We start from the raw sequence: 22,058 nt of genomic DNA on the forward strand, positions 1-22,058 counted from the left end.
AAAAATTACATCGCCATTTTCACTAATCTCTAAAATTTTCATGCAAACCTAAATAATCTACCATAATAGTATTAGCAGTACCTGTGATTTTTGTCACTAACAGAAGTACATTTTCATTTCATATTATAGTTGTTACAGAAATCTCAAAGTATATGTACCAGTACTCCAAAATTATGGTAGTTATTAGACTCATTGCAAGATGTTACCTAACCGTATTAATAGAGAAGTATATATATTACTATATCATATTTTGGTATTTCAATGTAACAAGTTCCTTTTAAGTCCTATTTATTTTATTTCACTCATTTAAAATTATTATTCTACAATGGATTCACTGCCTTCTTCAGACTGAAAAAAGGTCCACAGCACTAAAGATTAAGAATCCATGCATTAGTGGCAGGAAGGGAAACCAATCACGAGGATATTCTAATCATTCAAGCATAAAGTAAGCAGAGCCCAAATTCACGCAACAATAGAAATCACTCCAATAGAATTCACAGCAATCTATTTAACACAAAATACACAATTTTCTTCCTTGACCTGCCTCTTCAGTTTTTCTTATTCATCTCTGACTTCCTCATAGTCAATCATTATGTAGATCTATTTCTTGACTTACCACTTTATATTTTAACTTTTTTTAAAAAGGCCTCCTTCTTTCCAGTCCCATCTCCTCAGCTGATTGTGAATACCTCAATTAGATTAATCTTCTTAAAAAATTAACTTCAGGTCGGGCACAGTGGCTCACGCCTATAATCCCAGCACTTTGGGAGGCCAAGGCGGGCAGATCAACTGAGGTCTGGAGTTCGAGATCAGCCTGACCAACATGGAGAAACCCCATCTCTACTAAAAATACAAAATTAGCTGGGCATGGTGGTGCATGCCTGTAATCCCAGGTACTGGGAAGGCTGAGTCAGGAGAATCATTTGAACGCGGGAGGCGGAGGTTGCAGGGAACCGAGATCGCGCCATTGCACTCCAGCCTAGGCAACAAGAGCAAAACTCCGTCTCAAAAAAAAAACAAAAAAATTAATTTCAAACTGCCACCAACCTGCTCAAAATCATTCCATGGCTCCCAATGTCTTTAATAGTAGTACTGATAATTATGATATTCTAGAGCTACATCTTGCAGTATCTATTAATCAAAACAATTGCGTAGGTAAATGAATGTTCTACAAAACATCTAAAACAGTATTACAACATACAATTTGTGCATTAAGAGAACCGAGGTTACGGATTTAAAAACCACCTGCGCTCTAGAGTTGAAATCTTTGTATCAATGACTCCAGAACAAAATTAAAATTCCTTACCAAGATATTCAAGCCCCTCCATGATCATGCTCCAATTTGCCTTATTAATCTCATGTTTCCACTCAAGCCCTAGAAGTTAACCAGAAATTTGCTTACTTTCCCACTTACCACCACCCTTGAACCTGGACTCATTTTTCTGAAACTATAGATCTGTTGATATGATTTCCATGTCTGTAATGCCATTTAATTACTCATTCATTTAATAAACACTTTCCAATTCCTTACTATATGCCAAACTCTGTATTAAGCCCCTACTATGTATCAAACACTTGAGCTACAAAGGTGAGGCATATATCATCTGTGCCCTTAAAAATCTCACAATCTTTTGTATTTTCAGTAGAGATGGGATTTCACCATATTGGCCAGGATGGTCTCCATCTTCTGACCTGGTGATCCACCCGCCTCGGTTAACTGGGCGTGGTGGTGCGTGCCTGCAATCCCAGCTACTCCCGAGGCTGAGGCAAAAGAATCGCTTGAACCAGGGAGTCAGAGGTTGCAGTGAGCTGAGATCACGCCACTGCACTCCAGCATGGCGACAGAGCAAGACTCCATCTCAAAAAAAAAAAAAAAAATCCTACAATCTAAGGCTACAGGGGGAGGATCTGTTGAGCTCAGGAATGCAAGGCCAGCCTGGGCAACATAGCCAGATCTCCATCTCTTAAAAAAAAAAAACTCACAGTCTAATGCAAAACAGAGACATAAACCCAAGTCAAACACAAGGCAATGTAGTAAGTGTTATCAATGAAGAATGCACAGAATGCTAGAAGAGCACAGAAAAAGTTCATAAAGCAGGACTGGAAGTACCAAGTGAGGTTTCCCAGAGTAGACAGTACCAGAGGTAGATTATTAAATAAATCAATGAGGTGATAAAGTTTATAAGGTATTGTAGGCATATATAAAGCACAGACCAGGCTGTAAGTCACTCACTACAGAATATGTGAGAGAGAGGAGTAACAAATACAAAAACTAGAAAAGTAAGCAAAGACAAGATCATCATGGCCCTTACATATAATGCTAAGAAATCTGCATCTTATTTAAAAGTAACAAGAAGCAGCAAGACATCCTAGAGAGTACACAAGTTTAGGTATTCCAGTGGCCTCAATCTATCACTTACTTGACCTTCATCAAATCTGCCTCTCTAAGCTTCAATTTCCTCAACTGTAAAGTAGAAATTAATAATATCAACTTTACCAGGATTGTTACAAAAAGAAATGAGTTCACGTAAATCTCCTTGCATAGGGTCAGTCAATAAACTGCATCCAGACTGATTTGGCAGCAAAGAATGGCTTTTACATTCTTAAAGGATTGTTAAAAAAGAATTACAACAACAAAAATTAAAGGATTGTTAAAAAACAAAAAATTACAGCAAAAAAGAATATGCAACAGAGATCTTACATGACCCAAAAAGCCAAAATATTTACATCTGTCCCTTCACAGAAAAAAGCTTGCTAGGCCTGGCGTGGTGGCTCATGTCTGTAATCCCAAAACTTTGGGAGGCTGAGGCGGGATCATTTGAGGTCAGGAGTTCGAGACCAGCCTGGCCAACATGGTGAAACCCCATCTCCAGTAAAAATACAAAAATTAGTGAGGTGTGGTGTGGTGGTGTGCGCCTGCCACCCCAGCTTCTCGGGAGGCTGAGGCAGAAGAATTGCTTGAACCTGGGAGGCAGAGGTTGCAGCGAGCTGAGATCATGCCACTGCACCCCAGCCTGGGTGAGAGTGGGACTCTACCATTTAAAAAAAAAAAAAAAAAAGGAAGGAAAGAGAAGACAAAAGAGGAAAGAAGAGAAGCTTGTTGTCTCCTACCCTAGCCCCATAGTAGGTAACCAGAAAACACTAACTATTATTAGTAAAGGATTACAAGTAGAGAATGTAAGCAATGTGGGATGAATTTTACAAGGATTTCCCTAGTGACAATGTATATAAAGGAAAAGATGTTAAATGAGATATAATGGAAGTTGTAGACTAGCAAGGAAGATACTGCAGTTGTCTATTAATTTTTTCTCTGCCTTTCTTCTCATCATAAAGGCAAGAGCAACATTTATCTCCTCTCTTACTTATGCCTGTAGTTTAAAATCCATATGTACTCTGTATGTCATAGCACTTAATATTAGTTACTTAGCATATTCTGCCTTCACTTGTTTACTAGATCCAAACTTAAACGTCCTATAAGTGTAAGCATTATACTATAAGAGTGTTTTAAATTCAAATAGATCTGGTTGTAATCTTGGGCATGTTAATTAACTTCTTTCCTAATAGGAAACAGTAATAGTGTACGTGTATTGATTTTTACTTTGGTTTTTTACTACAGATGTGCCAGGTAGTGTCCTAAATACTTTACAGTACATCATTTAATCCTCATAAAACTCTACAAGATAAGGAATATTATCGCCCTATGACAGATGAGAAAACTGAAGCATGGAGAGGTTAAATGAGTTTCTGTAGAGCTAGAAAGTGGATGATCCAAGGCTCACTTTCTTAACCAGCTTTAGAATGAGAATCATACTGCCTCTCTCATAGGATTTTCAAGAAGAATAATTTAGATTACACATTTAAAGGGAAGGAGGGGAGTGGCTTTTCACATTCCTTGGTACTCAGTAGTCAAATAAATATTAGTTTCACTCCCTGGTAGAAAGATTATTCTGCATTTCTTTTTATTCCCCAGAACCCTGAATACAATAGTCTATAACAAATAGAAGCTTAATAAATATTAATTAACAGGTTATACTTTTGGTGATTCAAATTCTTACAGTGTTTCAAGGCTACCATTCTGTATATAACTCACATTATGTTGTTCCACAAAATTATATGTAGATATTACAGAAGATTGTACTAAATATGAACCTATAGAAGAACATACCCTGTAAGTAATTTCTGGGTTTTGCTTTGTTAAATATAATAAACATTATGATCAGAAAGCAATGGATATGAGATTCCAACAAAGTCTTTGTATAGAGAGACATTAAAGTTGGGATATACTAAATTTAGTTCTATTCTTTTAGCAGTATTTGTAGCTGGTATTATATAACTCTAATTTATGTTACTCATTTCGGAAATCTATTTAAGTAATATGGGAAAGAGAAAAATAGAGTTTAAACTTTAAGATTAGAGAGGGAGGTTCTCTCTGCAAAAGATGACTATAAGGAACATAAAGTGTTTTAATCTCTATTTTGTGTCACCAATTTCAATTGTTAATAAATGAAAACAATATTTGAAAGCCCCAAATTACCAGGCATCTATTCAGTACAAATAATGAGTTTCTCATAGAGCAACACAAACTACTTATTTTTTAAAAAATAATTATAAATTTTATCTGTACCAAAATTTTAAAGTGGACTAAAAAGAATTAATGAAAATAATCCTGCTACAAAAAAAAATACAAAATAAAAATTCTATTACCACTTTCCAATTTCACCTGTTAACAGGAATATTCTTAGCTAAACTCAAAGTTAACTTCTCAGAGCTATACATGAAAGACAAAAATAAAAATTTTTAAAAATATTTATCTAATCAGAAAATGGCTGCATGGGAACACAATTAAAATTTCAAAAAGTAAACAAAGGGTAATCACCACATCAAAGGGAAACACAACTTTACCTTACTAAGCAAAGTTTCCTATGAAATTTGTTAAATTAGAAAATTATAAAGAAAACTTATAAAAACAAAGCCATTGATGCTGAAATGTTTAGGGTGGGAGAATGTCAGCTGACAGCTAGATTCAAAGTACATTAAACTAAACATAAAATTTTTTATTAACCATAGCCCCAATATGGCAAATGTTTGCTTACTTTTTAAATTTTTTTAATTGGCATTTAATTGTATATATGTACGGGGTACACAGTGATGTTTCCATACATACAATGTGTAGCAATCAGATCAAGGCAATTAGCATATCCATTATCTCAAACACTTATCATTTCTTTGCATTTGGAACATTCAGTATTTTCCTTCTGGCTATTTGAAACTACATAATAATATTGTTAACTATAGTCATCCTACAGTGCTACAGAACACCAGAACTTACTCCCCCATCTAGCTATAATTTTGTGCCCTTTAACAATCTCTCTCCCTAGCCCTCTTCCCCCTACCCTTCCCAGCCTCTAGAATCCTCTTTTCTACTTTTTACTTCCACGAGATCGACTTTTCTTGGCTTCCACCTAGAAGTGAGAATACGTGGTGTTTTTACCTTTCTGTTCCTGGCTTATTCCACTTAACACAGTGTCCTTTAGTTCCATCCAAGTTGCCAAGAATGACAGGATTTCATTCTTTTTGAAGATGGATTTCATTCTTTATGGCTAAAGAATTCCATTGTGTTCACTTCTTTTTAAGTCCATGGCTGGCACTTCATTTATGATTTAGTATCTCCTCTGATGCCCTCCAAACCTAGCTATCAAGCTACTCAGTAAGAAATTCTCCACATGCTTTTTAGTATTTTTCAACAGAAACGATACTTTCCACTGCTCAAAAAATCTTAATTATTCAGATCAGTAAAAGATTAAGCCATCTCCAAATGTGTATGTGTACTGATATGAAGATGATTAAAGATCAAGAAAGGGCCGGGCGCGGTGGCTCACGCCTGTAATCCCAGCACTTTGGGAGGATGAGGCGGGCAGATCACAAGGTCAGGAGTTCAAGACCAGCCTGGCCAACATAGTGAAACCCCGTCTCTACTAAAAATACAAAAATTAGCCTATAGTCCCAGCTTCTCAGGAGACTGAGGCAGGAGAATCACTTGAACCTGGGAGGCAGAGGTTGCAGTGAGCTGAGATCAGGCCACTGCTCTCCAGCCTGGGCGACAGAGCAATACTCCGTCTCAAAAAAACAAAAACAAAAACAAGAAAGGAATGGGGCAGAAAGGGACAGGGAAAAGGAGGAAAAGCTAGCCCCTCTTCCTCCAGCAAGTTAAGCATTATTATCTGCCCCTTATTACCTGACATAGCATCTTTACTTTTCTAATCCACATTTCACACTTCCCTCAAAACTCAATCCTAACACTCTCTCACAAACACACACACGCACACACACACTCAACAATCTAGGAAATGAACTTTCTCAACCTGATAAAGGCTATTCATGAAAAATTTATAGCTCACTACTTTCTGCACACTGCCTGCCTATGGGCTAGCCCTTCTCCACAAGGAGCAGTTTAAAAAACAAACAAACAAAAAAAACCACACAGCTAACATCATACTTAAGAAGATGGAATGTTTTCCCCCTAAGATTGGGAGCAAGACAAGGATTTGCTGCAAGTCAAGTGACTTCTCTTGATGTTTCTTTTCAATTATGTTCTGCAGGTTCTATCCAGGGCAATGAAGCAAGAAAATAAACTAAAATGCATCCATATTGGAAAAGCAGAATTGAAACATCATTTGTTTGAAGGTGACATGATATTCGTATGTAGAAAATCATATGGAATCCACTTAAAAACTATTAAAACTGGCCGGGTGCACTGGCTCACACCTGTAATCCCAGCACTTTGAGAGGCCAAGGCTGGTGGATCACGAGGTCAGCAGTTCAAGACCAGCCTGGCCAAGACAGTGAAACCCCATACCTACTAAAAATACAAAAATTAGCCAGGCATGGTGGTGGGCGCCTGTAATCCCAGCTGCTCGGGAGGCTGAGGCAAGAGAATCACTTGAACCCGGGAGGCAGAGGTTTCAGTGAGCCAAGAACACGCCATTGCACTCCAGCCTGGGTGACAGAGTGAGACTCCGTCTCAAACAAACAAACAAACAAACAAACAAAAACTAATGAAACTAAGAAATTCAGCAAGGTTGCAGGATATGAGATCAACAAACATAAATCAAGTGTATTTTTATACACTTGCCATGCAAAAAACCCCCAATTTTTTTTAAATTCCATTTACAATATCTGGAAGAATAAAATATTTGGGAAGAAATGCAGCGACAGAAGTATGAAACTTATATTCTGAAAACTATGAAACACTGTTGACAAAGAAGATCTAAATAAATAGAAAAACATCCCATGTTCATGGACAGGAAGCCCTAATATTGAGATGGCAGTGGTCCCAAAATTGATGCACAGATTTAACACAATCTCCATCAAAATTCCAGCTGACTTCTTTGCAGAAACTGACAAGCTGATCCTATAATTGATATGGAAATACAAGAGGTTCAAATAGCCAAAACAATCTTGAAAAAGAAAAAAAGAGTTTTTCTTTTTTTCTTCTCAAAAGGAAAAAGTTTGAGAGGTTTGAGGAATCAGAACTCTCAATTACAAAGCTGCAATAGTTGAGACCATATTAGTGTAAGGATAAACATATAAATCAATGAAATAGAATTAAAAGTCCAGAAATAAATTCTCACACAGTTAGTTAATTTTGGACAAGGGTGATGACACAATTCAATGGAGAAAGAATAATCTTTTCAATAAATGGTACTGGGGCAACTGAGTATCCACATGCAAAGAAATATTAGACCTCTATAACAGATCATGTACAGAAATTAATTCGAAATGGATCAAAGATCTAAATGTAAGAGTTAAGACTGTAAAACTCTCAGGACAAAACACAGAAGTAAATCTCTGTGGCCTTAGATTAGGCAATGATTTCTTAGATACGACACCAAAAGCTCAGCAAAATAATAACAATAATTTCACTTCATCAAGCTGAAAACGTTTGTGCCTCAAACGACACCATCAGGAAAATGAAAAGACAACTTACAAAATGGAGGAAAATACTTGCAAATCATATATAAGGGACACATCTAGAGTATATAAAAGACTCTTACAACTCAGTAATTAAAAAAAAAAACTCATTATAAAAATGGGCAAAGATTTTGAGTCTTTTCACACACTTCTCTCCAAAGAGGATATACAAACGGCCAATAGCACATAAAAAGCATCATTAGGCATCAGGGAAATGCAAATCAAAACCAGGATCAAATCACACCCGCTAGGAGAGCTATGATGAAAAAAGGAGATAATAACAATTGTTGGCACAAAGTGGATAAATTAGAGCTCTCATACACTGCTGGTGGAAACGTAAAATACTGCAACTGCTTTGGAAAACTGTCTACAAGTTCCTCAAAAGTTTAAACACAAAGTGGTATATGTTTCAGCAATTCCACTCTCAGGTACATATCCAAAAGAATTCAAAACATACATACATACATAAGAACTTGTACATGAATGCTCACGGCGGCATGATTTATAATAGCCAAAAAGTGAATGTCCATCAGCTCATGAATAGATAAATGTGGTGTATTCTTACACTGACTTACTATTCACCCATTACAAGAATGAAGTACTTGCTATGACACGGATGAACCGTGAAAACATGGTAAGTGAAAGGTGCTTATCATAAAAGACCATATGTTAAGATTGCATTTGTACAAAGTGTCCAAAATTGGCCAAATCTATAGAGAAAGGAAGCAGTAATTGCCCAGAACTAGGGGCATAAGAGAATGAAGGGTGACTCTTGAAAGATACAAGATTTATATTTTAGGTAATGAAAATGTTCTAAAAGTAACTATAGTGATGGTTGCACAATTGTTAATATACTAAAAACTGTTGAGCTGTACACTTTAAATGCATTACTTCTAAGCTATCTAAATTATACCTCATAAAAGGTGCCCAAAAGAAATCAACCATTTAAGTAATTCCTGACCCAACTGACATTCCATTTTATGTCTCAGAATGTCTATAGTTTATATCGTATTGACTTGCACTAGTTCATTTGTTTTGAAGTAACTAAATTATATGCTTTATCTCCTTTACTCACAAACTATAAGCCTTGCAAGAGTCTCTTCTACATCTTTCATACTTCTCTTTAGAACTGGGTACAATAATGGGTACAGACTGGGTCCTCAGATTAGGTTTTCAATTTTCAAGATGCAAGATATTAGAGAAGTATTTACCATGGAGAAGTCAACCAGACTACTCCAAAATCTTCCTTTTAGGAAATAAAGAGATTATATATAACTCCCCAGAGATCCCTAACCAAACTGTTAGAATAAAAGATAAGTAAAGGTGACCCAGAGCTGAGGTTTCACATTATAATAACCCTGGGCAATGATAGAATAAATTGTGATTCAATCAAAATTAAAGTTGTTCAGTGACAAAATACCATTTACTGTATTAGAGATCCAGTGTCAGTGCAGTTAGTAAAAGAAAGTTGTAGTATTTTCATCATGAAGCATGAGCACAAATTAATAATTAAGCCTCTGTTGTTTACTTGATGATTTTATTGTTCTTTCTGGGTTAAGGCTCATATGTATTAATTTTAATAACTTTAGAATTATAAAAACTGCAGCAACAAACAAGAGAATATGGTAAGGTCCACCTAAATGAGATTTCCCTCAAAGTAAAAGTAATAATCATCATCTATCCCAATAACAGAGGAAGAAAATTTAAAAAATGTGTTTCCTATGAAACTATACCCAGAAACTGAAATTCAGAGTTTTGTCCTACTGATCTGAACTGATTTCAAAATACAGAGAGAAATAACTCAAACTGCCAGAACTCATTAAAGCACAATGACAATCAATAACTGGATAGTACAGGAGAGACCCACTAAAGGTTACAGGATCCAACTGTAATGCTCTCTGAAAAATGTATGTCTTTAAATAGCTACAGAAACTCACTTGTCATTTAAGCCCCTCAATGATGAGAGCTTCACCATCCCACTCCTATGACTCTTCTTTCTCCTCTCCCCACCACTCTCCACTCACATACAATTTTACTTTTTTAAGATGGAAAGCAATTCTTAACTACCATAATTCACCTTTTGGATGTAATTTCATAAATATATGCTAACATCTACAATAACACCATGAAATGCCCCTTGTAGCAGAGATGGCCAAGCTTTCCACCAGCCAGGGACATTTCCCACTCCCCTTGCATTCAAATAAGACTCTGTGACAAATCTTGCCAATAAAATTTGGAGGAACGTTTGTCATTTAAGTCCAGAGTTTCTTAAGAAATGGTCTTCAGGTAATAAGGAGCACTTCAAGGCCCTAAGAAATGGTGGAGTCACAAGATATAAGTTGTATGAGTTCCTAAACTACAACATAGAGGAAAGCCACAAGAAATCTGCTAACCAGGAGCACCTGCACTGGAACTGTCATGAAAGCAAGTAGAACTGTCATGAAAGCAAGTAAACATCTGCACTGAACTGTCATGAAAGCAAGTAAACTTCTCTGAAATTTTGGAATGTATTTATTACTCTAATTAGCATTACCCAAAGTAATACACACAGAAATTCCTAAGTATTCCAGTTCTCCCTAAAGACATTAATAACAGATATTTTGGAAAGATTGCTTAAAAACCCATTTAAGTAACATTAAATTTTAAAATCTAAACAAGTTTCCACTTTGATTTTGTTGTAACATAATTCCTTTAGTTTAAATAGCCTTAGTACTTCCACTTCATATCCAAATATCTTTATAGTTCAATATCATCTGTTTTCATGATTACTACAGAAACGTTCTCACCAATTCTTCCAAATTAAAAAAAAATTATGAAGTCTTTGAAAATAATTAATAAAGTCCAATGAAAATTACTTTATCAAATACTAAATAAGAGCAAATTCATTTCTATTTCATTGTTTCTAAGGTATTAAAAAGTATCATTTAGAGTTTTAAGGTAAGAATTATTCCTTTAAATATAACCATATGGCAGAATATTCTGTTCAGTGTAAATACACACTCCATACACACTTCAAGAAAATCATATTTTGCATTCTAATAGTTGCCCCTAGTTATTTACAAAAATTCAAGCCCCTCAATGAGCGCTTCCCCCGCCCCATCCTGTGACTCTTAGCTTCACAGAAATTTTTATATTAAAAAAATGCATAAAAGTTATACTGAATGTATTGAAATTTTAGTTTGAATCTTAGAAAATAAGATTTTTTACAGCTTATTATTTATTGATACAAATAAATTACGTAAGTCTTACAGGGAAACCTGGCATTTGTAAATAGGGCCATGACAAATTTAAACCAAACTCCCACATTTTCTTTGTCCCGTCTTTACTCAAAACAAAAAGAAAACAATATATTAACTTTTCTGTTATCTTTACCTTAAATTCCATACCTCTCCATGATATTATTTTTTCCACACAGCACAGTTAAAATTTAAGAACACGTTTCCTACTCCAGACAAAATAATAAAAATGGAAAGTTATTGAAAGTTAAGTTGACCCAGGATTTTACCTTACATTCAGAGAAATATTCTAAGAGGTTTTGTTTACCAAAATCAGTCAACATGAGCTAGCATTTTTCATAGTATTTAAACTTTAGGGATCTATATAAATTTTGGTTCCTTGATCCTTTTTAACGTTTAACTGTATTGAAACATATATGTGCTATATAGTGGTTGCAAATTTTTTTCCAGGGCTACAAAACAAAAATCATAAAGAATAATGAAACTGAGAGATGGTCTATTTGAAAATATGAAAAAAATATTAAGTATAACTATTTTTATAAATGACTAGGCTATTTTAATGACCATTTTTATTATTAGAAAAATGACTTCTCATATACACTAAAGTCATTTATATATATATACCTTTTGTACATTGAAGGGTTCTGAAAGATTCCATTGTCTTTTTTATGTTATAGTTACTTAATATTGCTCTAAATAATTAATCATATTTGTGCTTGCAAAGGTTCTTCAATGCCCATAGTCAGGGCTGCAGGAGGCAGAACTAAAATTTAACTAAGCATCTACTGTAAGCCAAACATATGTTTTGTCATTCTATTCTCAAAACGACCTTACTATAAAGGTATTAGCTCTCTGTGACTGATAAAACTCTGGTTTATAGATACTAGGTATGTTGCCTAAGGTCAAACAGCTAAGAAAAATCACACAGCTGGGATGCTAACTGAAGTCTGTAAAACAAGTCCTTTTCCCACTAACTGCGTGTGTTAAATTATTTTTCCAGTAGTGGTAATAGAGAACAGCTCTTCGCCCCTCCTTCTCTTCCCTCCACTTCCCCGTGAACAGCATACACTATTTCTTTGTGAGACCAGGTGCAAAGAGCAATCTCTGGCCATGACACAGAGTACGGCCTACAAGGATCGAATCTGTATTATGATTTTATCCATAGTAGGGTTCTAGCTAAATGATCTAACTACATACAAATGTAATGAGGTTGGAGTAGAAAAGCACATTAGCAAATAATTATCCAAATGCCATTTGTACTTGGCTCTGAAATGTACTGTACACCTACTGGCAGCAGGTTTATCTTTACAATTGAGTTTTGCTTAGACTAGTCTCAATATAGCTTTCCAGCAGCACATGCTGAGTAGACGACAGAGGCTGCTTGATTTAGTTTTTGGAGACTGAGGAAAACGTGTTTGTTGAGCCTATCTTCATTGACAAGATAACTAGAGGCAATACGGTAAAATGTAACACTGTGCTTCCAATGTGTACAAACGGCTCAGCTAAACTCCCTGAACACAATCCACCTAAACAGTGTAAGCTCAATAGCCGGCCGAGTTAAGGAGGATGACAGCTCCAGTAACTTCCTCTTCCTCACCCAGCTCCTCAGCTCGGCGGCGCGTACACGCCTCTCCCCCTAGGAGGCAGGATAAAACAACTTCAAATGCACAAAATCCACCCAGTCCCACCAATACCACTGGCCAGGGAAGCCAGTTTCCCTTTCTTCCTCAACCCTTCCAAGAAAATGTTTGTCTAATTAAAAAAAAAAAAAAAAAAAAACTTACCAACGGCAAAGTATTTGCAACAAAAATCCAAAATATTTACTCAGTCCCTCCACACAGCCTTAGGGGAAGGATGAAAAGAAGGGAACACGACACCGCGGATTCCCAACTGTTCTGATTCACTTTCCCTCGAGTCCCACAGCCGGCCGGGCGAAGGCTTGCAGTTGGAACGCCAAAATAAGCCTTCGCCTCTCAGGAGACGCGGAGGCGGCCACGGCGACGGCAATCGGCGCGTCCCGCCTCCGACCCTCACCTGCCCAGGCCCGAAGCAGCGCCGTGGGCTCGCGCGGGCTCGGCGTCCCGGGAGGCGTCCAGGGAGGCGGGCGGGCGCCCAGGCGGTTAGGCCGCGCTGCAGGCCGGCGCGCTTCCTGCCGCGGCCGGGGAACGGCGGCGCGGCACCGACCCGCAGCTCTCCCAGCCCCGCTGCCGCGCGTGTGCCGCACTCACTCAGCCCTCCCCGGCCGGCCCCCGAGGAGCAGCTCTCACCTGCGAGGCTCGGGAGCCTCAGCCACAAAACAGGAGGGACACGCCACTCTGGGGTCCCGGCCCCGGGCCACCCCCGACACACACACACACACCCCGGAACCTTCGCCCGCCTCTGAAGAGACGCGGGTCAGCCCCGCCGCCCCCTCCAGTCACCCGACACACACCCACTCGCCGTGGGTCCTCGGGCCGCCCCCCTACCCGCCAAAGTCCCAACTCGCACACCCACACGCACATTTGTCTCTCTCCCACCTCATTTCCCCGGGGACGCGCTCCTCTTCCCAACACTCTCGATCCTACTCGGAGGCACAAGAACACTCTACCTCATTCTCTTCCTCTGGCCCAGAAGAAGCAACAGCAGCCATTTCCCCGCGGCAGGGGAAACACACACACAAACACGCGCGCGCGCGCGCACCAGGCCCCCACAGATGCTTCCCCTCCAGAGCCGCGGCCGCAGACGCAAACACAAACACCCACGGCGGGCCTCGCTCCCGCCCGCCCCGAGGGGAAGCCGCGGCGGCAAACCGGGCCCAGACCTGGGACTCGCGGGCGGGCGCGCAGGGAACCCGGGCCCGGGGTCTCGGGGGGCCCGCGCCCCCTCCTCACCTGCATTCAGCGCGCCGGGGTCCGGGCGGCGGCGGCGGCGGCGGCGACGGGGCGGCTGGTGCTGGTGCTGCGGCGGCGGGGGAGGCGGCGGCGGCGGTGGCGGCGGGGCTGAGGGCAGCAAAGACATGCAGGCAGCCCGCCGGGGGGAGAGGCACCGGCCGGAGGGGATGCGGGGCGGGCGGGCCGGGCCGGGCCGCCTGACGAACGGCAGAGGCGGCGGCGCGGAGGGCGGCTGAAGGGAGCGAGAAGGAGACAGACCGGGGGACGGGAAGGGGGACGAGGGCCGCGCAGCCGGGCTTCGAGGACAGTGACCCCAGGCGCGCAGGAGAGGCCCCGGGGCCGCGGCCGCCGGCGCGAAGGCCCCAGCCGAAGGAAGCTGCGCCCCCGCAGGGCCGGAGCCGCGGCTATTGCTCCGAGAGCCACGCAGAGCCTGGCCTTGGCCTTGGCCTCCTGGTGCTTGGGCTGCCGCCGCTGCGGGGGTTGCTGCTGCGCCGGGTGCTGCTGGGGCCGCGGTTGAACAGAGACGCCAGCTTTCGGTGCCTTCGCTTCCGCTCACACACGTTCACACCCCCGAGGGCCGGGGGAGAGACGTCCGGGCGATATCGGTATTGAGATTAATAACAAGGTGCAGAGAGTGCGAGAAGGAGGAGGGTTGATTGACGTGGAGGGGCTGGCGGGAGTCAGTCACTCCACAGCGCGGAGGATTGGGGTGAGGGGAAGGAGGCGGGGCGGTGACGGGGCGGAGCTTCTACGCCGCGCTTTGGCCCCGCCCCCCGTGCGCCGCGTTTTGTCGCGGTGCGCGCGCGGAGGCCGGGGCTTCTTGTTGGTTTTCTCTTTTGCCCTGACTATTTTCTCACTGTCTTTCCCTGGTCTGAGCGAGGAGCGGGGCTGAGAAGAGTGGCAGGGTTTCAAAAACCCACATCCACAGAGCCTTGGCGGAAGAGACGGAAAACCGCCTCACCCCGGGTTCTTGTGTGGGCGCTGTTTACTGCACCCTCCTCGCCCGAGGCGACCTGACGGCGAAGCGGAGCGTAGGTTTAGGTGGCGGAGACGCCAGGTGAGGTGAAGTGACCGAAGGAAATGTTTCCTGACATCTTCGGTCGATTTTTTTTTAAAACGTGTAACATCTGTAAGTTGTGTCGTGAAGGGTAAATAAAAGAACCTGTGACGCTTAGCGATAACCTGGTCCTATTTTCTAATTCTCCCTTCTTGTTGTAGACTTTAGTTTGTTGTTTGGTAGTTTATCCATCCATCTACAGAATGAAAACATCCTAATGTAAACTAGAAATAGTAATGTTTACTTGGTGAACGTGGCTCTGATACTTTAAGTTTCTGGGGTTTGTTTTTGTTTTTGTGGGCCAGCTTCAGCTTTTAACCGCCAGCAGTCCGAAAAGCAAATTACACCGGCTGTAGAGGCAGAGTACTGCTGTTGCAGTTTTGCACAATTTTAATCTCTTTCTCAATGCATGCCCGGACTGGTGTATTTACCAGTGTTGGTCAAGGGTATATTAGCAATGTTCAGTATTTTTCCCCCCCATAGGAGTGTTTAGCACACTAAGCACGTTGCGTTAGTTGCAGTTCATCTTAGGCCTTATTACTGAATGTAAAATGCCTTCCTCTCTTGGGGGAAAAGGTGCGGTAAAAATGCAAATCATCATTTAGCTAAAACTGAACAGCTGTTACAAGAGTCCACAATTGCAGAACTATTGCACCACTTTCATCTTGGCACCAAGAAGAGTGAATGAGTGAGTAAAAAAGCCCCTCAGTTCACAAGACCACAGACTACTTTCTTTTCTACCTATGTTAATTTTCCATTTCCCTCCCTAGCAACACCAGCCCCACACCATCTTCTGTAAAACATGTCAAAACGTCCTTAAGCCTGGAAGAAGTCTCACTCTTTCTCAACTAAGAGTCTAGGCTGACATAAAATGAATACTTATCTTTGACTTTGTAAGCAGAAAAGCCAAGCAAGTCACTTCAGGAGTCCAAATAGTGGACCTGCCTCAGTGGCATCTTGCCACAGTATTTCTCCTTGGCACACAAACACTCTCTCCCAAGGAGAAATACTACCAAATATGGAAGGAAAGAGGAAAATAAATACCTGAAAAAATACAAATCAGATAATGTGATAACCTCACAGATTTAAGCATCTTTAACGATAAATTTTCTATGAGTAGTCAATGAATTTTCATTCATATACAATAAACAAGCACATGTGGAGGGCATATTGTGTTCCAGACGCTATGTTTAGCATTGGAGACACACAGCCAAGCATATATAGTCCCTTTTCTTAAGTAACTCACAATCATTGTAGGGGAAGCTGACACATAAACAGGAAATTCTCACGGAACAAACCAGAAATGAAAGTATGAGAGATGACACAAAATTAATAGTCACAACAATGTCTAGGAGGATGGGCTGACAGCACTGGCATTTACACGTGAGCCATATGACATCTGCCCACTCTCACAGGCTGCCTAGCAGTAGTGACAGTAGTGGGGAAAAATGACAGGGCCATTGTGAATGTTAAGCACTAATAAATGGTGGATTTTGGTGGTCCTGAAGGTCAACTTTATATATGGGATGTTCTTTGTTGGCCTCTAAATTTTAAGTAGTAAATGCACCACAATCCATAGCAGGGAGGGGTAATTGTAACTTTCAGAGTTAATGATGGACAGTGGATGTTGTCATAGGATCATTTATTTTAGTGCAGGTTAAGTTTAGTATTTACTCTCAAAGATGTCCTCTTTATACGATATCAAATTGATTGACTCACTAAAAACAAAAGGAAAGGAATACTTTTATATATTAACTATATTATCAAAAAATAGATTGCTGTTTTTCTCCTTTGCAATTAGAATGACATTGGAGAAATAAGTTTTCAGATAGTTGGCACTATACAAACGCCAAGAAATTGTCTTCACTGAGATTAAAAAATAAACAGGCCGGGTGCAGTGGCTCAGGCCTGTAATCCCGCACTTTGAGAGGCCAAGGCGGGTGGTGGATCACCTGAGGTTGGAAGTTTGAGACCAGCCTGACCAACATGGTGAAACCCCATCTCCACTAAAAATACAAAATTAGCCGAGTGTGGTGGCCCACGCCTGTAATCCCAGCTACTCGGGAGGCTGAGGCCAGAGAATCACTTGAACCTGGGAGGCGGAGTTTGCAGTAAGCCCGAGATTGTGCCATTGCACTCCAGCCTGGGCAACAAGAGTGAAACTCTGTCTCAAAAAAAAAAGTTCCTCATAAGATTCCACTTCAAAAGATATCCCAGAAACGACAACAAGTGAATAGCACTTTAGCCATTGTAAAGAAGCAGTTTTACAGTGGATCAAAGTTTGCTACAGAAAGTAACCTGCTTTTGATATCTCATTTCTGAGAATTTTTCATGTTTATCAGATATTGCAGTATTTAAGGTTAGAAATAATGCAATAAGAAAATAGCTGGGTGCGGTGTCTCACTCCTGTAATACCAATATTTTGGGAGGCCAAGGCAGGCTCATCACTTAAGGTGAGGAGTTCGAGACCAGCCTGAAAACTCATCTCTACTAAAAATACAGAAATTAGCCAGGTGTGGTGGCAGGCACCTGTAATCCCAGCTACTCAGGAGGCTGAGGCAGGAGAATTGCTTGAACCCTGGAGGAGGAGGTTGCAGTGAGCCAAGGTCGCACCACTGCACTCCAGCCTAGGTGACAGAGTGAGACTCCATCTCAAAAAAAAAAAAAAAAAAAAATCTTTAAAGAAATGATTTATCCAACTGAAGCTTCTGGCTTAAGTGTGGCCTTTTTGACCAAATTGGTTTAATAGCAGCAGTATATAGGTACAATTTGTTCTGAAACAACAATTATGTTTATTTGTATTATTGGAGAATTGGTTTATTCCTACTCAATTAAAGAAAAAGGTACTTCGTGTTCTAGAGACCACCTGTGTCTTTTCCAAATTAGCAATTAATGTTTGAACTGAATAAATCTTCCTATCTCTCCATGTTTTTGTTGTTAACACAGGTAGTGGTGGGTCCTATAAGATCCCTTATAACTGTTCTTTTGTCTCTTTTCTGAAATTCTGTTGAGCAGCTTATTCAAAAGACGAAGATTTCAATTTTTTAAGAAAATTAGTACTATTTGGCCAGGTGTGGTGGCTCACGCCTGTAATCCCAGCACTTTGGGAGGCTGAGGCAGGCAGATCACTTGAGGTCTGGAGTTTGAGACCAGCCTGGCCAACATGGTGAAACCCCGTCTCTACTAAAATATAAAAATTAGTCTGGCGTGGTGGTGCGTGCCTATAGTCTCAGCCACTCAGGAGGCTGAGGCAGGAGAATCACTTGAACCTGGGAGGCAGAAGTTGCAGTGAACCAAGATCACACCACTGCACTCCAGCTTGGGCAATAGAGTGAAACTCCAGCCTCATAAAAAAAGAAAAAGAAAATTAGTACTATTTGATAGTCTATTAAATTTGATTTTTGGGGGGTGGTGGGACAGAGTTTTGCTCTTTTTGCAAAACTAGAGTGCAATGGCATTATCTCAGCTCACCTCAACCTCTGCCTCCCGGGTTCAAGCAATTCTCCTGCCTCAGCCTCCCAAGTAGCTGGCATTACAAGTATGCGCCACCATGCCCGGCTAATTTTGTATTTTTAGTAGAGATGGGGTTTCTTCATGTTGGTCATGCTGGTCTCAAAACCTCAAGTGATCCGCCCGCCTCAGCCTCCCAAAGTGCTGGGATTATAAGCGTGAGCCATTGTGCCTGGCAAATTTGATTTTATTTAATATATACTTTCATACTAATAGCCATATAACAATAAAAATGTCACATTTAAGTGTATTCGGTAAGGTATAATTAGTAACAAATATATTTTACATCATATTTATTAATAAAATAACTTTAAAGCAAGTATTAATCAAGATAATCATGGATTTTTACTTCCTGGACCTCCTGACAGGGCCTCCAAACTATATTTCAGTGACATAGTCTACCTTTTACTGAACTACAGTCTTCCCCATCTTCCTATCTTGTACATATTTATTCCCCTCCCTCCCTCCCTCTCTCTTTCTCTCTCTCCCACTTATTCTTATATTTCTTACCATCTACTATGGGTATACTCGTCCAAGACACGTGGCTTTTCTCATTGCCTCTGCCCCTTTCTGGGTTCATCAACTCTCTTTCCATGAATCTCCTACTTCTTCCTTTCTCTAGAGTGGCTATGGATGACACCAAGGATCATTCCCACTATCTTAGCCAAAGACGAACATTTTTCACCATGATTAATAGTGTGCCATGTGATCCATCAGTTCTCCGTAAAATGATAAAGTAAGCAGAGTTCATCTTTGAACTTTGAAGGCAGGTATCCTACCTCCCCTTTCTACACTTCCCAGCTCAAGTCCCTTGATCCTGAATACTTAGAATCTCCACCTCAATCCCACCAGTTAACACCACACTCCTATATTCCCAAAATTGTTTTTACTAGGCAAGCACCACCGCCACCAATAAATATCCAGTGCTTCAATTTGTCTAGGCCTTGGAGGTGACTGGCATACTTTCCAGTTAATAAAATCGATGGCTTCCACATTCGTGGATTCCATACCTTTGGTTTCAACCAACCTAGGATCAAAAATACTCTGAAAAAGAAGTGGGTGGTTATGTCTCTACTGAACATGTGTAGGTATTTATTTATTCTCATTACCCCATAAACAATAAAGTATAACAACTATTCACATAACATTTACATTAGGTATTACAAGTAATCTAAAGATTATTTAAAGTATATGGAAGGATATGCATAGGTTATATGCAAATAAATGCCATTTTATATAAGGGACTTACGGATCCATGGATTTTGGTATGAGGGGGTCCAGAAACTATCCCCCAGGGATACTGAGGGATAACTATTTTAAAGCTGTACTCCAAGCATCCTCTTGGGGTTTTCAAAGGTATGTTTCAGAAGCCACCTAGAGTACACGAAAGGAACCAGGTAGATGGGTCCTGAGAGAGAAAGCCTGTGTTTTATCTGTTAACATATTGAGCATCTATTTGTCTCCCCAGTAACCTTTTTCTTTGAACAATGCTCTTTGTCTTTGGGGGAAACTATTTCTACCTGCACCATGAATGGTAATTTTAGTGCAGCTACAACTCAAAGAATCCCCCAACTTCTTGGCTACAGTGGTGGACATAGAACTCAAGTCAAAGCAAGCAGAGTTCTTCCCCAGGATATTTTCATGTGGAACTAAGGGGAGAAGGGCTATTCCACCATAGCAGTAGAGCCCACAAGGAAGTCAGAATGGTCAATGGCCTTGTGTAGAATGAAGCCACCACTCAGATGAGAAATGTAGAGAACAATTCCTGTCGGTGCACCAGTCTCAGGTTCTAGTGATCCCTGAGGTCCCAGCTGTGCCTTTTCATATAATGTAGCTAAATTAATTGGTAAATTATCTTCTACATCCAAACTAACTGGAGTTAGACCTCTGCAACCAAAACATCTGAATACATTGTGTTTCTGCTTGAGAGTTCTTTCAAAGAAAGAACTTTCAAACTTTCAAAAAGTTCTTTCAAACTTATTGCTGCCCAATAAGTTTGAAAATCACTGAACTTAAACTAAGTCGTTATGATTGGTGGAATCGTAGTCTACCAAACATTGAAGATCACTTGGTCCTACTTCTGCATTTTCCACATGAGGAATCTGAGGCAAAATAACTTGCTGAATGAACATCACCCAGGCAGTCAGTGTTAGAAACTGGTCTCTGATCATCCCGGCTAACACGGTGAAACCCTGTCTCTACTAAAAATACAAAAATTAGCCGGGCGTGGTGGTGGGCACCTGTAGTCCCAGCTGCTCGGGAGGCTGAGGCAGGAGAATGGCGTGAACCTGGGAGGCAGAGCTTGCAGTGAGCCAAGATCATGCCACTGCACTCTAGCCTGGGCGACAGAGTGAGACTCCGTCTCAAAAAAAAAAAAAAAAAAAAGAAAAAGAAACTGGTCTCTGGATACCTAGTTCGTTTGTTCTCCTTATTAAGCTTCTCTGTTTAATTCCTCCCAAAGGTATTTTTACAAGGTAATTATTTAGAAATAAACCTTAACCTAAAAGAATAAATCAAAACAATGGCAGTTTCAGACACTGACTACATAGTGGGAAGATACTTGGTGGCATGGAGGCCATAATGGATCCCTTTTCCTCTTTGAGCCCCTCAAACTTTGAGCCCCTTTTTCATATTGGACCTAAACAAACATTTCGAATCTTAGATGGTCACATCTACAAGTCTTAACTCCCATCTTTATGCTTATGACTCCCAAATGTACATCTTCAATCCAAAGTTCTCATCACACATTTAGATTATATTGTCAATTTTCTCCTGGATATCTCCACCTACACAGGCTACACACATTGCAAGATATATATATGTCTAAAACTGAGTTCATTGTCTTTCACCCAAAATTGATTCTTGGTCTTGCATGACCCTCTCTTATTAAAAATGGTACTATCATGCTAAAAATAATGTAATCATATGAATAGTAATGTAATGCAGAATCCTAGAAGTAATCATTAACTTTTCTCTCCCAGCCTCACTAAGATCTACCAATTCTGCCTACTAAATATTTTCATTAATCTAGCCCCTTCATCCTAATGCACTCCAGAGTTATAAGTGAGCCTGTCACCTCTTACCTGAGCTTTTTGCATTTTGTCTATTGTTTTCATGTCCTAAGTATAATCCCAACATCCTCCTAAAACATATCCTGTTCATATTAATTACTCTGCTCTTTAAATGACTTTACATAATTTATAAAATAAAGCCTAACTTCACAAGCATGTATGTTCCTTAATGATTTGCCCCCTCTTACCACACCACCTGCAGCCATTTAACCACCAGCTTCTCTCTCTTACCCTTGCCTTTAATGAACCACCTGTCACTTCTTAAACAGGATGTGCCCTTTTAGATATCTTTGCACGTGCAAATTATAGTCTTTCCTCAGCATAGTATGCTGTTTCCCATTTT

General features: G+C 40.4%; 1 protein-coding gene across 6 annotated transcripts in view; it reads right to left on the bottom strand.

Moving 5' to 3' along the window:
* The window catches only part of CNOT6L (CCR4-NOT transcription complex subunit 6 like), a 103,360-nt gene extending 88,578 nt beyond the window's left edge, over positions 1–14,782 (bottom strand). For 3 of the 6 annotated variants that reach the window (XM_009206890.4, XM_003898721.5, XM_009206888.4), the window contains exon 1: positions 13,795–13,923. Coding sequence is in view for 4 of the 6 variants with exons in the window: in XM_003898721.5 (XP_003898770.1) it covers positions 13,795–13,799 (5 nt within the window). In the remaining 2 variants the exon portion in view is untranslated. Of the gene's footprint in view, positions 1–13,723; positions 13,924–14,077 lie in introns of those variants that run through there. The other 3 variants (XM_003898722.5, XM_009206887.4, XM_009206889.3) reach the window with 2 other exon arrangements.
* Between the last annotated feature and the right edge of the window lie 7,276 nt (positions 14,783–22,058).

The sequence above is a fragment of the Papio anubis genome, chromosome 3 (genome assembly GCF_008728515.1).
Source record: "Papio anubis isolate 15944 chromosome 3, Panubis1.0, whole genome shotgun sequence".
In the NCBI taxonomy this organism is placed as follows: Eukaryota; Metazoa; Chordata; class Mammalia; order Primates; family Cercopithecidae; genus Papio; species Papio anubis.